This window comes from Sycon ciliatum, chromosome 6 (genome assembly GCF_964019385.1).
Source record: "Sycon ciliatum chromosome 6, ocSycCili1.1, whole genome shotgun sequence".
Lineage (NCBI taxonomy): Eukaryota > Metazoa > Porifera > Calcarea > Leucosolenida > Sycettidae > Sycon > Sycon ciliatum.
The window spans coordinates 21,775,084-21,792,089 of NC_088648.1; the positions used below are offsets into that span (position 1 = coordinate 21,775,084).

The 17,006-nt window shown below is 47.2% G+C and overlaps 1 protein-coding gene across 1 annotated transcript in view; it reads left to right on the forward strand.

Moving 5' to 3' along the window:
• LOC135819686 (uncharacterized) overlaps positions 1-16,956 on the forward strand; it is a 28,505-nt gene extending 11,549 nt beyond the window's left edge. Inside the window, exons 4-12 of the mRNA XM_065332940.1 lie at positions 3,142-3,457; positions 4,008-4,223; positions 5,726-5,857; positions 7,797-8,021; positions 10,004-10,312; positions 10,606-10,794; positions 11,718-11,762; positions 13,436-13,542; positions 15,511-16,956. Coding sequence (XP_065189012.1) covers positions 3,142-3,457; positions 4,008-4,223; positions 5,726-5,857; positions 7,797-8,021; positions 10,004-10,312; positions 10,606-10,794; positions 11,718-11,762; positions 13,436-13,542; positions 15,511-16,452 — 2,481 coding nt within the window. The 3' untranslated portion in view covers positions 16,453-16,956. The remainder of the gene's footprint in view (positions 1-3,141; positions 3,458-4,007; positions 4,224-5,725; positions 5,858-7,796; positions 8,022-10,003; positions 10,313-10,605; positions 10,795-11,717; positions 11,763-13,435; positions 13,543-15,510) is intronic.
• The last annotated feature ends 50 nt before the right edge of the window (positions 16,957-17,006 follow it).

Consider the following 17,006-nt stretch of genomic DNA (forward strand, 5'->3'; position numbering starts at 1 on the left):
GTGTCAGAGTTCCTTTTCTCTATCCGAAAATTTTCTCCGACGGAATGCTAAAATGCGGTAACAGTGGAACTGCATGCATTCCATTCATGCACGTGCAGCACCTGATCGCGTAAGCGCGCAACAAGCCTAAAATCCGTGTACTTTGCACATCCCGTGCACTTGACAAGCTAAGCCTGGGCGCATCAATCGCATGCCCTCTCAACTTTTCGAGCGCTTATTTGGCATATCATCTATTGGACCAGCCGTTAAGGAGTTAGAATTTCGGCCAGGTTTCCGGCCTTTTCCCATGGTTTACAATTTGCCCAGGAAGCCAGTATCGATTTTTTTATCAAAACCCACGATTTATCCTTTCCTTTTTGGCCTTGTGGTTATGAATGCTGTCTGCTGACCATGAAGTTGTGAGTTCAAATCCCAACCTATCCTTAAGTCAAACTTCTTTTTTATTGTTTTGGTGATCAAGCTGATACAAGACAAAGAAGATGGCTGCACCAAACGACTTGTTGTTGGAGGTCGCGCTTCCTGCCGAACTGACTGACACTTGACTGGCTCACGCCATGTGAACACACCCACAACACTGCAATGGTATGAGTGAATATGGAAGTCATCGCGCTGTAGCTTTTTGAGATTTATTTTAGTATTTCAAGATCGCCAATATATTTGAATTTAGCAGTCAACGCCGTCTTCTATCAGCGTTCACAAGCGTCTGCTTTTCTCAAAATGTCGTCGAAGTCACACGGATAGCTTTGCCAAGTCATGGCCTTGGGAATGAGTCCGTGTCGATGTCGTCTTCGTCACACGGTGAGTAAATTGCATCGCAGCTCAAGGGAACTATTTTGGTCACAAAACGGATTGGGACACATGCCGCTCGTCAACATTTACAACACTTTCGTTTCGACATGTCCTCTCTGACTCCATTATCGATACGAGGAAGAACTCCTTTGTTGTAAACCAGACGTACATGACTGTATCAACGTGAGTGAGTTGTCATTTTTCCTGCTGTCGCGCGGAATATTTCTTCGAGTTCACAGTGAGTTTTCCAGGCAGCGCTCGAGTGCTCATATGGTAAGACGCCAAACTCCGCGGGCGATCGCCAGGATTGCAAATCTTTTTGAAACGGACTGTAATTCTACATTTCACCTGAAACCTGGCAGGGCCCTGACACCGAAATTTGTATACACCTAAAATTACTGATTGTTCTGCAGTATACACACTCACATAATAACGTTGCTCGTCTGTGCTCACTTGAGATCAGTAAGTCAAGGCCACGGTCTCTGCTACAACAATGAACTGGGTGTGAGGGCAGTAATGTCAGAATCATAGTTTGCCCTTTTGAACAGGTCCAGGCGCTTTTTCATGATCATATTGCAGTGCAATTATTTGCTGGTGCATTCATAAGTGGTGAGGATCACCAGGCTGTTCATTTCAATAAATAATAGACTGGTGTTCAAAGAGCCACAGACACGAGGTTGTGATTCATTGGGAAAACAAGTTTTTACGACGTATCGCAGCTTTCTTTGATCAGCATAGTTCGATTGATCTCCCCGAAGACCATAGGTTCTAAAAGTGTTATTGTTGTCCGTGATTTGTTTTAGAACAAAACAACTCTTCAAGTGACTTTTTTCACAAATACCTTTCTTATTATTTATTATTACTTGCATTTACGCATTGGAGTCAATCATGCAAGCATGATCCACAACTTCGCTTATGCTGAACATGATCAACAGGACTATGATGGGGGAAAAATGAGCTAGAACGATGATAATAATAATTATGATAATTATATCATAATATATACAGTGTAGCTCATGGGTATTGAAGATATGTCATTTAAGAATATGTCTATTGCAGCCTGAGTGATAATGATAGTGCTATTTCCTGAATTAGACTGTTTCAGGATCTGTCGGAATATCACAATGCACAGACCCTCATGCATAGATCTCACCATGCTCTGCAGAGCGTCTACTATTGAGCAATCCAGTATTGGCTTGGCGCAGATCTCCCACCATAATAACTACAGCCGCGAACCACGTAGTGGAAAGCTACACAAGATGGGCAACCCATTTTCACATGTACAGACAATTTGCAAAACGTTCCGAACATTCAGGGAGAAGACATTACTTGCATGACACATTGGCAGAACGAAGAAGGCAGACTCGAACATTCCAAGATTCTGCAGCCGTTGCGTTTCAGGTGTTGGGTGGCAGCTCCGTTACTGAGGTCGTAGTACAAGTTGTCGAGCTCGGCTAGCCGCCGCCAACCAGTCAGCGCAACCTCGGCCACGCGCTCGCATTAGCTCCATGCCCGCGTTGACGGAGCTCCGGGTGACTAACAAGCAGAACAGCTGCAAGTCGCGACTCCACAATGACACTGGCCGTCCGCGTGCTCTAACACTCCGCTCCATTCCCTCTTTAGCCGTTTCCCTGCTCGTCAAGCCCTGCAGGTAACTTGGTTTCTTGAAGGGCACAGACGTCTATGCCGTAGAAAGAGAGGTCTCGACACAAGGAGTTCCTCTCGAAGACCGACATGAGGCCCCGCACATTGAAAGTTCGACAGCAAATTTTTCTTTTCCTCCGTAAAGCGTTCGTTCATCAGCTCGTACCATTGATACCCGTCGCATCGTCCCGTCACAAATGTCCAATGAAAACTGCTCCCCAGTAGGAGACTACAATTCCTCCGGTGAGCGAGGAAGAAGAGCAGAGTTACCCAACTCAACCAAACACCTTTCTAGTAGGGTGAATTCATTGTCTTTCGGCGGATGTGGGCTGATTTGAGTGGGAATGTAGGGTTTGTTGTTGTTGCTGTTGTTGTTGTTGTTGTTGTTGTTGTTGTTGTTGTTGTTGTTGTTGCTGCTGCTGCTGCTGCTGCTGCTGCTGTTGTTGCTGCTGCTGCTGCTGCTGCTGCTGCTGCTGCTGTTGTTGCTGTTGCTGTTGCTGTTGTTGTTGCTGTTGCTGTTGCTGTTGCTGTTGCTGTTGTTGTTGTTGTTGATGTTGTTGTTGTTGTTGTTATTTTTTGAATTCTTATGTTGTTGTTGTTGTTGCTTCTGCTGAAGCTTCGTCGAATAAACACCATTCAACTCGCAGCCAGAAGATATTTCATGGTCACTTCATTGTGTGTATGCCTATACGTGTGTTGACTTTGCAGGGTCAAGCAGGCAACACAGGTCCATGGTCAGGCCAGGTGTTCCGGAAGTGGATCCCACACCTCAAAGCAGCGCTCAGCTGTGGCACAATCCGCACGGAATGCCTTGCCGAAGGGCTGCTCACCGATCCGCAGAAGAAGGAATTGATGGGAGTAGAAGATGATTCTGCCAAACACAATGACCGACTGCTAGATATGCTGAGCAGGGGTACAGCTGAGACTTTCCACACCTTCTGTAGTATTGTGCGTAGCACCGAACCTGAAGCAAACTTTTCAAAGTTCCTAGATGACATGCAGTCAGTGGATACCTTTGTTGCAGGTAAGTACAAACCTTATCAGTCAGGTGACTCAGAGACACTCACAGAATTGTATTACATGTCCAGCAAGGACTGTTAGATACCATTAGTACTTTGGTGACGTTCTGGGGAAACCGTTCATGGCTGGAAAAGAAGAAGCGAGGACCCTGGTGTTCCAGCCTCAATGCCACCTTGGGCAAGCCACTAAACTCCCCTGGCTTCAGGTGACTCTATTTGTGAAATGTGGAACCTAGCAGATGTTGTGCAGGAGAAGTTGGTGAGGGGACTGTGTTGGGATTTGTTGGGGTGGGATGCGTACCTGCCTACCTTTGGAAACCTGAAATCGGGACAATGACATACCTAGGTATGAAAGTGTATACAAATGTAGATTTAAGGCATGCGACAAATGCACTTTGGGTGCCTATTAACAACCTCGATATCAAGACGTAGCCATGTCTTGTGGTCTTGTACATTCTGCCGAAGAAGCTGCAGGTCTTTGCCAAGCATATTAACAACTGATTTTTTTGTCTTTCTACCGGTATGTTTGGTGGTGCATGCGTGTGTGGTCTTCAGTTTCGCCAGAGTGCAAGAAAGACTGCAATAAAGTAGTAGACCTGATGAAAGAGTTCTCAGCACCGGAACGTCAACGGGTGGTCCACACTGCCAAGAATGTGGCACGAATGCGCACGTCGCAGACCGTCCTCGACAAGGGAAAGAAACCCATTCACGTACCACAGCCAACTTCACCTAAGAGCGTAGACCTGCTGAGGATGCAGAACATGGAAGATGGTAGGCACGGGGCTAGTATCTACTGATGTCTTGTTTGATTTCGGATCTCGAGCCAAAGTTATTGCGGAAAAAGGAATTTTTTATTTAATCTACACGTAGCTGTGGAAGTGGTTTTTCCAGCCGTGCTGCTACCTACAGTCTACTGGGAACTTGTGGTCAGGCACAAGGGTACATGGATGCTTCTATTATATAATGGGATTTCTCGGCACTTCTGCCAGTGGTTGCAAGACTTATCCACTCACCTCCACCGTTACGCGGTGCATCTGCCGCTAGGGTTTACCGGGTGTTAGCGGCCGTGGTGAGTTCCCTTCGGGAACGGACTCGATAATTTACTTTGTTTTGTTTTGTTTTCTTACACGTAGCTGTATGTGCAATGTGCCATTGATTGCGTTTCCCACTTGCAAACACTTAGAGTAGGTTTTGCTCTCTCATTGCTCTTGTATGTTGCAAGTACTTCCTCCGCGTTATTAAAATTGTCGCTTCGCACATCGCAATATTTGAGACTTGGCTCGTCTTAGTCAGACTGTCGGAATCGCTGTTTTCTTGTGTGTTCGAACACTGGTGCGACCCTTCCTGCGCAATGTCTACTTGTCACTGAAGCCGTGGTGGTCTCAGACTTTGTCGGAGCTCTCTTCCGCACGAAGCAAATTCATCGCGCTCCGCACTATTCCGCCCCAGAGCGCATTTCGTTTTCTGGAGTTCGTGCCGTCCCACATCGTTCGCGTGGGCATGTATCAAGACTGCAAGTTCAGGTATAAGAATCCTGGTATCTCTCCTGAATACGAAATGCTGAAGTTGACGATGGCAAGAACAAAGCGGTCTCAAATTCCTAAAATGCGCTACTTGTGGCGCATGTTGCTGTGAAGGTAGCAGGTCTGAAAACACCAACAAAATCAGCAAAGCGCTTGCCCAGGAAAGAAGGTGTGGAACTGCTTACCCTATCCCGCTGAAAGGTCGTTACAGTGTACTTGAAAAATGCTAGCTTGCCTTCATCGCCTGCCACCTGTAGGCATGGATCACTTGAAAACGAAGTTTCTTGACCTGAATTTGACCGCGCATCTTGTTCAGCGTATTGTTGAGTGCTGAAGGGTCTGCCTCAAACTCTGATGAAGACGTCGACCTTAGCTGCAAGTGCAGCAAAGCGGGGGGCCACTAACTAAAGCTTGGTCCGTCGACAATGCTCTGCCTCAATTTCTAGCTGATTTCTTTGCCCTTCGAGTGGACAAAATGTATTCGAAAAATCGCTCTTGGAAGCGACAATTTTGATGACGCGGAGGAAGTACTTCATGTGCACTAAGTCATGACTCGCATATAAACTGGAGTGCAAGGTGATTTTGACCCTGTGCAACTGTCCACTAGAAATTTGCTTTCAGTTTTTATCATTCCGGTTCTGCTTTGTCCTTGAAGGGTGGTAGCGTTCCTACGGATGCGGAAAGCTAGGCCTCTAGCTGAGTCTCACCCGATCCATGGAATTTTTATTTTCTTGCTTTGGTCTTGCTCAGAAAAACGGCAAGCGGCATTGACTGAAATCGACCACTTGGTGTCCAACACTATCATCATTGATGACACGAAGGACTGTGCAGATGAGGCAGAGAAGTACCAGGGTCACGTGACACGGGCGGACGGCCAAGTTGGTAAGCAATACATTGAACCTGTCTCTAGTGCATCAGCATATACAGTTTGCAGATTGGTAATTTCTCGCTCCACATATACTGGCATACACAGAGACATAGACAGCAATAGCGACAACACACAAAGTGAAGGGTAGTTGGCCGCAGCCAGATGTGAACCGGATAACGAGTGAGGTATGGAAGCAAGCAAGGACTGAGAACAGAGTAGGGGTGAAAGGGGTGATCCGGGTACCCGTGTACCCGTTTGTTTAGCTGCTGACCCGTTAGCAAACGATTACCCGTTAGTCGTGTACGACGGTACAGTACGGTAATATTAGCTGATTTGCACAGTTGTTCAATTTGATGTACAGATTGAATGTCTTGTTGCTTGTTCGATCCTGCTAAATTAGACAATTTTGACTGTTTTGAATGTAGCGCAGTACGTGCGCATGCTGCGCTTGTCGCGTTGTAGTGCACTTGCTGTGAATGGCATGACTTTGCATGTCCTCCTTGCACAAAATGTATAGTAACTGTCACTATTGGCTGCTAAAGGGTACCCGATAACCCGCCCGTTAAGCCAGGTACCCGTTCGTAACCTTAAAGGGTAACCGTTTCACCCCTAGAACAGAGTGTCTCAGATAGAATAGTCGTGCCAGTGGATAGCAGAAATAGGCCATGATGCAGAACCACTTGGGACCGTCAGATTAATTTTCCTGGACCGAGCCAGCCGGGAAAAAACCCTCGCGCCGACGGACGCATTTGTGAGGGAAAAAACCGGGTGTATATCCCCAATGGCGATTAGGCATCATGTAGGCATGGCAAGCACATCACGGCAAACAGTGATAAAAAGCATTGATAATAATTATGCACAGAAATAAAGGGTGGGAGGGCAGGGACACTGGTGAGACTCAAAACTGACTGAAGAAGTCAGGAAAAGAAGCGACAACAAAGAACACACCAGATGCCATATTTGCAACTGAAAATATTTCGCGAGAAATCATTTCTCGCCTATCTCGCTGCGCTCGGCCGGCGAGAAATACAACATCTCATCACCACCACCACCACCACCACCACCACCACCACCACCACCACCACCACCACCACCACCACCACCACCACCACCACCACCACCACCACCACCACCACCACCACCACCACCACCACCACCACCACCACCACCACCACCACCACCACCACCACCACCACCACCACCACCACCATCACCACCACCACCACCACCATCACCACCACCATCACCACCACCACCACCACCACCACTAGCACCACCACCATAACCGCCACCGCCACCGCCACCGCCACCGCCACCGCCACCGCCACCATCACCACCACCATCACCATCACCACCACCACCACCACCACCACCAACACCCTGCTTTGTGCTGTAGCAGCTGGTGCAATGCGTGGTGCTCTCCCCAGGGCTTCGTTGTTTGTGCACACTCTTGCTTCTCTGTAATGCTCTTCAAAGCGGTCCCTGATACATTGCTTTGTCTCTCCCACATAATTTTCTCCATGAAACAAACAGAGCATTGAGTAGAGAACATTCGACTACATAAACTGACCGCCACTCATACCAACATCACATTCACAACATACCCTTTGCCTCCACCTTCTCTTCTCCTTTCTGTACACCTCTCGTGAGGGGTGTGGGCACTCATGACTGGTGAATGAAGACAACACCAGCATGTCTTTCAGAGACCTATCAGGCTGAAAGACACCACACGCGCTCCTGTTGTATGACAATCGTCATGGACCAAACTGCAATCACTGATGAATAGAACCTTGAGGCTGGGCGCGAATGTATTCTTGGTGCGGCCGGCGGCTTGTCTTGGCATGGGTGTGCTCAAACCCGTCCTGGCTTTTAGTCGTTGTTTAGACTGATCTGAACTGGCTTTCACTGTGTTCGGTGTGTTTCTCCATTTTGCATCTTTCTCGTCTGTTGCAGAAAAATCGCCAGCTGATATACATAGAGAGTTAAGCAAGCACCCTTGTTTCATCAGCATGGGCACTGGATCTGCCAGGGATGACCGCAGCATTTCAGAGACCAAGCAGTACTTGAAGGATACTGGCTTCATCGACGAGAACACGGTCATCACAGAGATCACTGAATATGAACTAGTCCCTGTGACTAGGCTGGCCATTCGTGACAGCAAACGACTGAAGTTTAAAGGTCAGCATTACTGTGCAAGCATGATTGCGCGATTGCTTGATAAGGGAGCTGCCGAATGCCAGATAGTTTGTCATTTCACATAACTTAAGCCGCTTTAGGAGCTCCACTTTCCACCTTTCATGTGTGTGTGTGGGGGGGGGGGGGGGGGGGCGTCTCAGGTGCAGTGGTATGTGCAGTTGATTTCCAATCTAGAGGTTACGGGTTCAATTCCCGACGAATATGGTCGCACACGTCTTTCTTCTCTTTCTCATTCTCCTAGCTCTTCTTTCATTCTCCTGGGTGGTTACCAACAGCCAGTGTATGCCGGAGTATGTGGTGTGGCGTGTGTGTGTAAAAAAATGAAAAAATGAAATTAAAGATTCGCTGTCCAGAAACAGCCACTTCAATCAGCTGTGTGGTAGATACCAGGCTAAAATTAATGGCGGTCAATTCATCAGCCTTGCATGCAAGCTGTTGAATGGTGTAACCCCAGCACAAGTCGCTATGTCTAACAATAGCTGTTCGCTATCATTGCGTTCGCGATGGGCAGGTCTGAGGTCTGAGGTGCGCATGCACGAGCATGCGTATGTGTGTGTGCACACAAGCGCATGTGTGTGTGTGTGTGGGGGGGGGGGGGGGGGTGTTTGCCAGTGTTTGCATGTATTTGGGCCACCATTCTACGGTATTACGCCAGTACCATGTGAGCAAGTGATCAGATATGAACGGCAAAGAGGCATAGGTTACCTAATACATGCACATGGGAGCATCCGGTCGTTTGAATTGCCGATTCTACACTTGAGATGGTATCCAGTATGTGTCACATGATATTGTGCGCATCCCGCCATGTTTTTCATGCACGTACTAGTAAACATGACGAGCAGATCAAAGGTGCAGGTTTAAAGGCCGCATCTTGGTCTTATACGAAATTGAAAATTTTGTGCTAGGCTAATAGCGAAAAATAGTTATACTCACAAGTTAAAGGGGAAGTTACGGCTAAAATCAAAATTTCACCAGTTGTAGTCTTCGGGGTGCTGAGTCGAATGGCCCGGCAGTCTTGGACCGAGGAAGCTGAGACGCTCCCTTCCTACTTTAATCCCAATCGAACTCCCGCATTTCCACCGAAACTGGGTGACTGCTCCCTACTAGATGGGGATTTGTATGCAAAATGTCACTAAAAGCGCCATTTCGTTCTTTATATGAGCACGGATGACCGCGATTGGCCCATATGTTGTAGTCTTTTGGCCGCTAAGTCGACTGGTTTTGGTCCGAAAAGGCTGCGATGCAGCGTTCGGCCCTTATTCCCAATCGAACATGCTTGAACAAGCGGTCACGTGCTCCTGCGTACACCAGTCACCTGGTCACCGTGCCTGCAGGGTACAACTTACAGCCTGTTTGACCTTTTTGGGTGCAGTCCTGTCACTCGAGTTGAACTCGATTTGAACCTTGGTGTGAAAGTTGTCGCCTGCTGGCGCTCTGACCAGGTGACTTGGGCTCGCAGGAACACGTGACCGCTTATTCAATCATGTTCGATTGGGAATAAAGGAGGAACGCTGCATCGCAGCTTTCTCGGACTAAAACCAATCGACTCAGCAGCCAAAAGACTGCAACATATGGGCCAATCGCGGTCATCCGTGCTTTTATAAGAACGAAATGGCGCTTTTGGTGACATTTTGCATACAAATTCCCATGTAGTAGGGCGCAGTCACCCAGTTTCGGTGGAAGTGCGCGAGTTCGATTGGGATTAAAGTAGGAAGGGAGCGTCTCAGCTTCCCCGGACCACGACCATTCGACTCAGCACCCTGAAGACTTCAACTGGTGAAGTTTTGATTTTAGCCTTAACTTCCCCTTTAATGATGCTCAAATTCCCTCATTACTTAATCACCCCTTTCAGTTAAACTTTCCCATTTTCTTCTTTATTCGGTCTCTGACTCGAGGGATGTGTACATGCGTGAACGTGCATGTGTCACTGTGCATGCATACACACTGTTATTATTCTGAAACAGATCAGAGGTCGTCTATAGTGAAGTTCATCATCGAATGTGAATATAATCACACGGCCCCGAGTTTCATTAAAAGTGTCATTCGTAATCTCCGCAATCTCCTTGGCGATTGGAGCATCCACGCCGACAGCGTGCACGGCGAGAGCGGAGGCACAGCAGTGTTTGTACAGATGTCTGCCAGGGCTCATACCAGGCTCTGGGAGTTCTGTAAGGATCGATCTAGCCTGCTCGCTGGTCTGCACGTTCTCGAAGTGTCAACTGTGGACGGAGCAGTAGTCTTCAATTTTCGTCCCACGACATGCAGTGGCGAAGGTAAGACGGATTGGTGCTGTAGGAAATAGGAATGCACCGATAGAAGCCAGTTAACTCCTTAGCCTTAGTTCCATGATGATAGGGAGGTCATCACTCGTCAACAGACGACTGGCTGTCGTGTGGGAAAGTGGTTGCTGCATGCACATTTCAATCCATGATGTTGGTCCGCACACAAGTTTTCGAGGAGACTCTCTTCACAGAACGAAGTAGTGTTCACAACCAAACAGCTTCCTTGATATGCTTCAATTTACCTCTTGAGCAAAAAGTCCGAGACACTTTGTTTTCTTGTTCAGGTATTACTCCTGATGACCAAAAGCGCTTGGTTGAAGAGTTCTCCAAGAGATATCCATCCTTGGACCGAGATGAGCTGTCTGTCGCTGTGGCTGACCAACAGAACGTTCAGCATGCAGTGATTGCACTGACCAAGCTCGTCTTCGATGATGACGGAGCATGCTTGAATGCACTGCCTGAGATTCCTCGTCGTGAGTTTCAATACCATTGTTTTGTGGTTGTGTTGCGTGTACTGTGTCTATTGGGCGTTCTGTCACTGTTGCGAACCGGTGTGCATCAGCGATAATATTTACATCGTGTTATAAAAGCACAAACGCCGTATCATTTTGGCAATGTCACTGGGACCACAATGAAGAGAAATAGTGCGTTTTGCCGCATCGGAATAATCGGAGGACGGTTTGGTGCATGTATTGATGAACTTGTGGTCCTTCAGAAAAGCCTCCCTTTGTACCGAACCGCCCGAGGCCATTGTGCTGCGAGTTGAATTTTCAGCAAGTCTGTGGAAGGTATTCCCCTATAAAGGTGATGTGTGTGTGGGGGGGGGGGGGGGGAGGGAGGAGATGGAGGGGGACACATGAATCTCTCGCATCTTAGCACCAGCAACGTTACTCGCTGTTATGCGGGATTCACAGAAGCATTTTTACGATGCAATGCACAATGCGACATCCGCGAAATCAGGAAATTCCCAAAACGAACCGATCGCGCAGCTCACTCAGCCGTCACAACTGGCCCATCGCTGAAGTTGAGCTTGCCACTGCTTGGCTCAATTTTCGCGATGCGACATGCAATGTGATGAACGATTTTGACCTTTGCAACAAAGTTGTACGAAATGTTCAAGAGTTGCTTGCAGATTTGTGCAAGTTGTACCCGACTACACAAATGCCACAATGACGTACGCATTTGCATTGAGCTTTGAGGCACGTCAGCAAGGCGTCGTCTACTTATGTTATTGGTAATTTGTTAGTATGCATCGCACTGCGGTGTCGCAGATCATATTGTATCGCGCATAGCATTGCAAGAATGCTTCTACGAATGCCACCTAAGAGTTAAGGAGAACAAGTGACCATGCAGCCGTAAAATTATGCTTTGCCTTTCCTCTTGCGGTCTTTCTTAGGTGTGGCGGCAAGAACGGCAACTTCTACCCCTGCTCACGTTGTTCGTAAGTGCACCAATATGGCTGTGATAAAACCTTGGTCCATCACAATGCACATGTGTACATATTGTGTGTGTGAGTGTGTATGTGTGTGTGTATGTGTGTGTGTGTGTGTGTGTGTGTGTGTGTGTGTGTGTGTACCTCGGACGCCCCGGATCCCCTCGTACCGGCATCGGTGACTTGTTTCACATGCGCCCGGCACTTCGCACGTCAGGGTGACCTCGCTAGGCACAAGTGCACGGCTGAACGGCAGAAGCCGGTTTCAGAGCAGAGAGGTGCATGTCAGTGCCCTCGGTGTCATCGTTGGTTCCGGAGCCGCGGAGGCTTGGCTGTGCATCGTTGCTTCGCTTCTACCTCGTGCCCAGTACCGACCGAACCAGCTGCTGTTGTCACCGGTGACACTACCGCTCGGAGGTGCTGCAATGCTCACTGTGACACCTGCAATCGTTGTTTCCGCTCAACCCACGGACGCAACCGCCATCGCTGTTTAACGCACTGCCACCGACCAATGGCCAGAGAACGGGACAAGTTCCCGCATATGTGTATCTGCTCTCGCCGGTTCCGACTAGTCTCGCATCTGGAGCGCCATCGGGTGGCGTGCTCTGTCTCTCTCTCTGCTGCCCCTCCGGGGCCCACGTGACCCTAGTGGTAGTGGCTCTACAGGACAGGACAGGACAGGTGTGTGTGTGTGTGTGTGTGTGTGTGTGTGTGTGTGTGTGTGTGTGTGTGTGTGTGTGTGTGTGTGTGTGTGTGTGTGTGTGACCCTCCAGCTCAAGATTGTGTTTTCCTGATTCACGAAGGCCGAAGCAGCACGCGTACAGACGTTTGTTGAACAGAACATCATGTTCACATTTCTTTTTATATTGTTCCTTTTTCAGTCGTTGCATTTATTGGACCTGCAGCAGACTGTTCACCTGGTTTGTGATATTTCTTTCCTCTGTTGGTGAGTTCTTTTCCATCAATATGGCAGCTTGTTTTGATTTCCTTTTTTTCTTCAATTCATTCTGCTGTACTTCCTGTTTTGTTTTGCGCCACTGCCCCTCACCTTGCGCTCAGTTCTCTGAGTGGAGGGCGGCGTGACCCCACTGGGGTGGCTGATTGATAGTAGTAGTAATGTGTGAGTGTGTGTGTGTGTGTGTGTGTGTGTATGTGTGTGTGTTTGCTAGGCTTAATACACGTGTTGTTGTTTCTGACCTCAATCATGTCCCTCCGATGGGAATTTCAAAGGAATGTCAAATCATCTTGCTTTTTCATTTGCATCATAGTTTCAAGAAAGCGGAACCTCCGAATGTTGCATCTGATGCTTTCTGCCAAATAACTGACACTTGACTAACGGCTGCTGCCGTCTGGAGCACACGAGAATCACGTCGAGCAAGGAGTGGTACTTTCTTGCAGGTTTGCCGAGTGGAAGGTTGGACGTGCTCCTGGTATGCTCAAGACGGCAGTCGTGTGTCAGTCAAGTGTCAAGTCACTCGGCAGGAACGCCAACACTTGTATCTGTCACAAACAACATTTTCGAGCAAGAGAATTCAGAATGTTGTGTACTTCAAAAAAGTGATGTTATCATCACAGTACGGAATAGTGGTAGTGACTTTGGGACAGTGCAGAGAAATGCCTCAGGCTTGAATCTGTTTTCCTGCAATTCTTTTTAATTTAATATTTTGTCTTCTTTCTTGCAGATCCTGAAGAGGCCATTTCAACCCGTGTCTCGGCCAATCCTGGACGTGCAGTAGAAATCCAGGGAGCTGACAATGAGCTGTCTCTCCGGCCGCAATTTAAGTCCCAGGTAAGAAGAGACTAGATGCAAACATCATAGGTAACGCAAAGACAGTTTTAGGTCTGGTCATGTTAGGTGGGTGTGTGTTGGGGGGGGGGGGGGGGAGGGACATGTAGAGGGGACGGCTCGATACGGGACGCTTTGACAGCCAAATTTGTATAGACCCAAACCGATCATCAGCGTTGATTTTTCACTCGAAATATGTTTGTGGAAGGAAACTGGCATGTTGAAGTTTGCTCTGGGGGCCAGAGTCAATCGAACTGAGCCACTCCTTTGTGTTGACCCATTGCCTCCAATTTGCCCAATTTTTTCAAATCAGAGGTGGCTCCAAACCGGACACGTTTTAGAGTGCACGTCAAATTCACTCTGGGTCTGAAATTAGGTAATTGCTATCGCTCCACGACGGCCAGTACAGAGTAACAATAAGCCTTCTGTGTGCTTCCATTAGTTTTGATTGGTATGCGGTGCTTTATTGGCGAGAGGCGAGCCGCTGTTCACCTGCGACAAGAAGTTGATTTTCGAAAGTCGTAAAACTCAAGTCGCAGTGCGAAGCAACACGACAAAAACTCACCTGCTTGATATGGCGCTTCTGGTCATCGCAGAGCCATGAAATTTTGGCTCGGAGTATAAAACATCGTAGTCTCACTGTGCATGTGACATATGTTTTCTAATCAAAATTCCAAGAGAGAAAGTGAATATTGAGTCCGTTCCAGTTTGCAACCTGTGTCCTATTTCAAACCGTCGCCTCTACCCCTTTAACCCTTTGAGACCCCAACGATCGAATTCGATCGTTTGGTATACAGTGACACTAAAATAATTATATCTCTGGTGTTCCTTCACCGATTTTCATAAACAAAGTATCTACGTTTCGAGAAGACCCTTGGCTATCATGTCGAAGTTACCCGAAGTCTCTAGGAGTTACGATGCCGCGGTGGTGAGACTCGAAGTCGGAGACAAACTGAAAAATGCACTCAGATCGAAAAATTCAAATTTTCACGCTGCACTTGGCATGAGATTTCCCCGGAATGGTACGTCATACTCAAGCATGCTGCACACCAAGATTTTGCGCTTGAAACGAGCTTTCCGCTGTAGTTTATTTGAAGTCGATGCGATGAAAGAGAATGGAATGGCGGCTGTTTGAACTTTGCTGAAGCTGTTCGCGCACGGCTGCTGTTTTGGGCGGCATTATAGGCCACGCGGAGCAGAGGCTGTGCAGGTAGTTGGCTTGAGTGTGGCACTATTCTCTTCGTCTTGGAAATACCTTTCCAACGGTGGTTAGTTTGTAAAAATCGGTGAATGTTTCATAGAGATACGAGCGAAAGTGCATGTCATTTGAAGGTGCGTAAATTGTCGTACTTTCAGTGGGGTCTCAAAGGGTTAAACATTTGACGTGGAGTATGGTGCACGGTTGTATTTCACTGACATCTGAGAAATAGAGATTTAATAATCATATTTGTAAGAAGAGGTTGCAGCGACTTCAGTGATACTTCAATCTTTATTTTCAATTAAATGTGGATGGTCAGGATACAACATTATGATTCAGCAAGGGAAAACTACCGAACAGAAAGAAGCCTATGTGAATGTCACCTACCCATGTCTAACTGCGGAAACAGTTACTTTCATGAACCATTATCACTGCATTGCCAACCTCTTCTTCTACCTCCTCCTCCTCTTCTTCCCCATCCCTGTGCACCCCATGGACTGTTGAGACAAAAATGATAACCCCCCCCCCTCCCCCCCCCCCCAGCTCCTCCTCCTCACTAGCATTTTCCTGCTCCACTCTCTATTTATCTTTGGGCAAAAGACGCAATGCACAATATTCTTCACTATTAGGTATGGTTGCAACTTGCAGTGAGGAGTGGTGTATTTCGCAAGTAGCATACCCTGTCTGAAAACGCCTGCAGAGCTGTGCTGGAAAATGTGCTCCGCCCATTTTTTTGTATTCCTTTATTCCTTTCCGTTTTTGATATTCTGCAGTGGTATTTCCGTGGCCGTGTACCTTCTAACTGGACCATGTTCCGTCGTTGTACCATGTACAATGGGCATGTTTACATTGTGTGCCAGGAGGAGGAGGAAGTACCAGTGATCTACCGGTCTACTCATTCTCTCAAGGAAAGTATTCAGCTTACATGGACAAGAGTAATCGGCATTGACAGCCCACCCTTTTGGACATGCAGGAGATTTTGCCTTCATAATGAAAAATTGTACTTTGCAAGTCTTAGTTATAGGGACAGGAACCTGGATATCCCCTATATCTATGTTTTTGATCTACAGGGAAACTGTTGTACTAGAGAAATACAATGTGATTTTATCTCAGTACCAGCTACGGGTACGGATACATCTTGGACGCATTGTGGGGATGTATTCGTAACCCAGTCAGCGCTTCTAATAGTATGCTTATGGCGCAATCATTTCTTAGAAGTTTTTTCATTAGATACCAGACATGATGGTGCAGCATGGGCAAAATTGGATCTGCTCAGCTTGCCGGAGCCGCCGGACAGCATCTGCAGCACTGACGATACTCTGTTTGTGATACCAAGGAGAGACCTCAATGATGTGCATTTGTCAACGCATTTGTCAATCATGAAGTTGGATGTAAGTGAGGAAAGTCTGAGAATGCCATCATGGCTCGAGATCAAAGTGGACATGATGACTCTTGATGTAGATGTATTCAGTTGTGTTGTATCAGCTGCTGTGGGTAACAGTATAATCATGCCCGTGTACTGTATGGGTGATGATTTTAAAACTGTCAATGCTTTCATGTGTGTTGATTGCAGTACGTGTATAGGCCGTTGTTCTGTCTTTCCGCCGCGATCCAGTAAATCCTTTTCACCGCAGTTGATGGTGGATGGCGATACGCTTATTGCACTCCATTCTGATCACTCAGTGTCTACTCTTCAGCTACCTGACCATTTGTAGACACCAGTGATCGATCGGCTTCTACATGCATGTATGCCAAGGCGGTGTACAGTGTAGATATTCTGCTGCGGCTAGGTCATGTGATGGACAACTGGTGCACACTGTGTGTTTTTTTGTGATGCTGAGTTTTTTTGTTTGCACATGCATACCCTGTTCTGCTGGGGACCCATATGCATGATGTGTTTGGTGTCCAGTTCTTTCAGGCCATCATTCTACATAGGCACTGTCCTGAAATGCTTATTGTCTATGTACATATTATACATTAGGTTGGAGGCATATTATAATTATATAGATATTATGTATATAGAATGCTGTCCATGGATTGGATATGATGTATTATATTATACATAGAATATTAGTTCTAAAACTCAACAGCTCTCTACACATACATACTCATTATAACTGTGTACATAGTAGTCTTTTTTTTGTCAGTGATTGACAAAACCCCATAGGTTGAATTGGTCACCAGCCACATTACTTCCTTCCTAGAAATTGAAGAACCGACTAATTGGCTCTGTGTATGCGTGCAGATGTGTACCGTACATGTACGCATA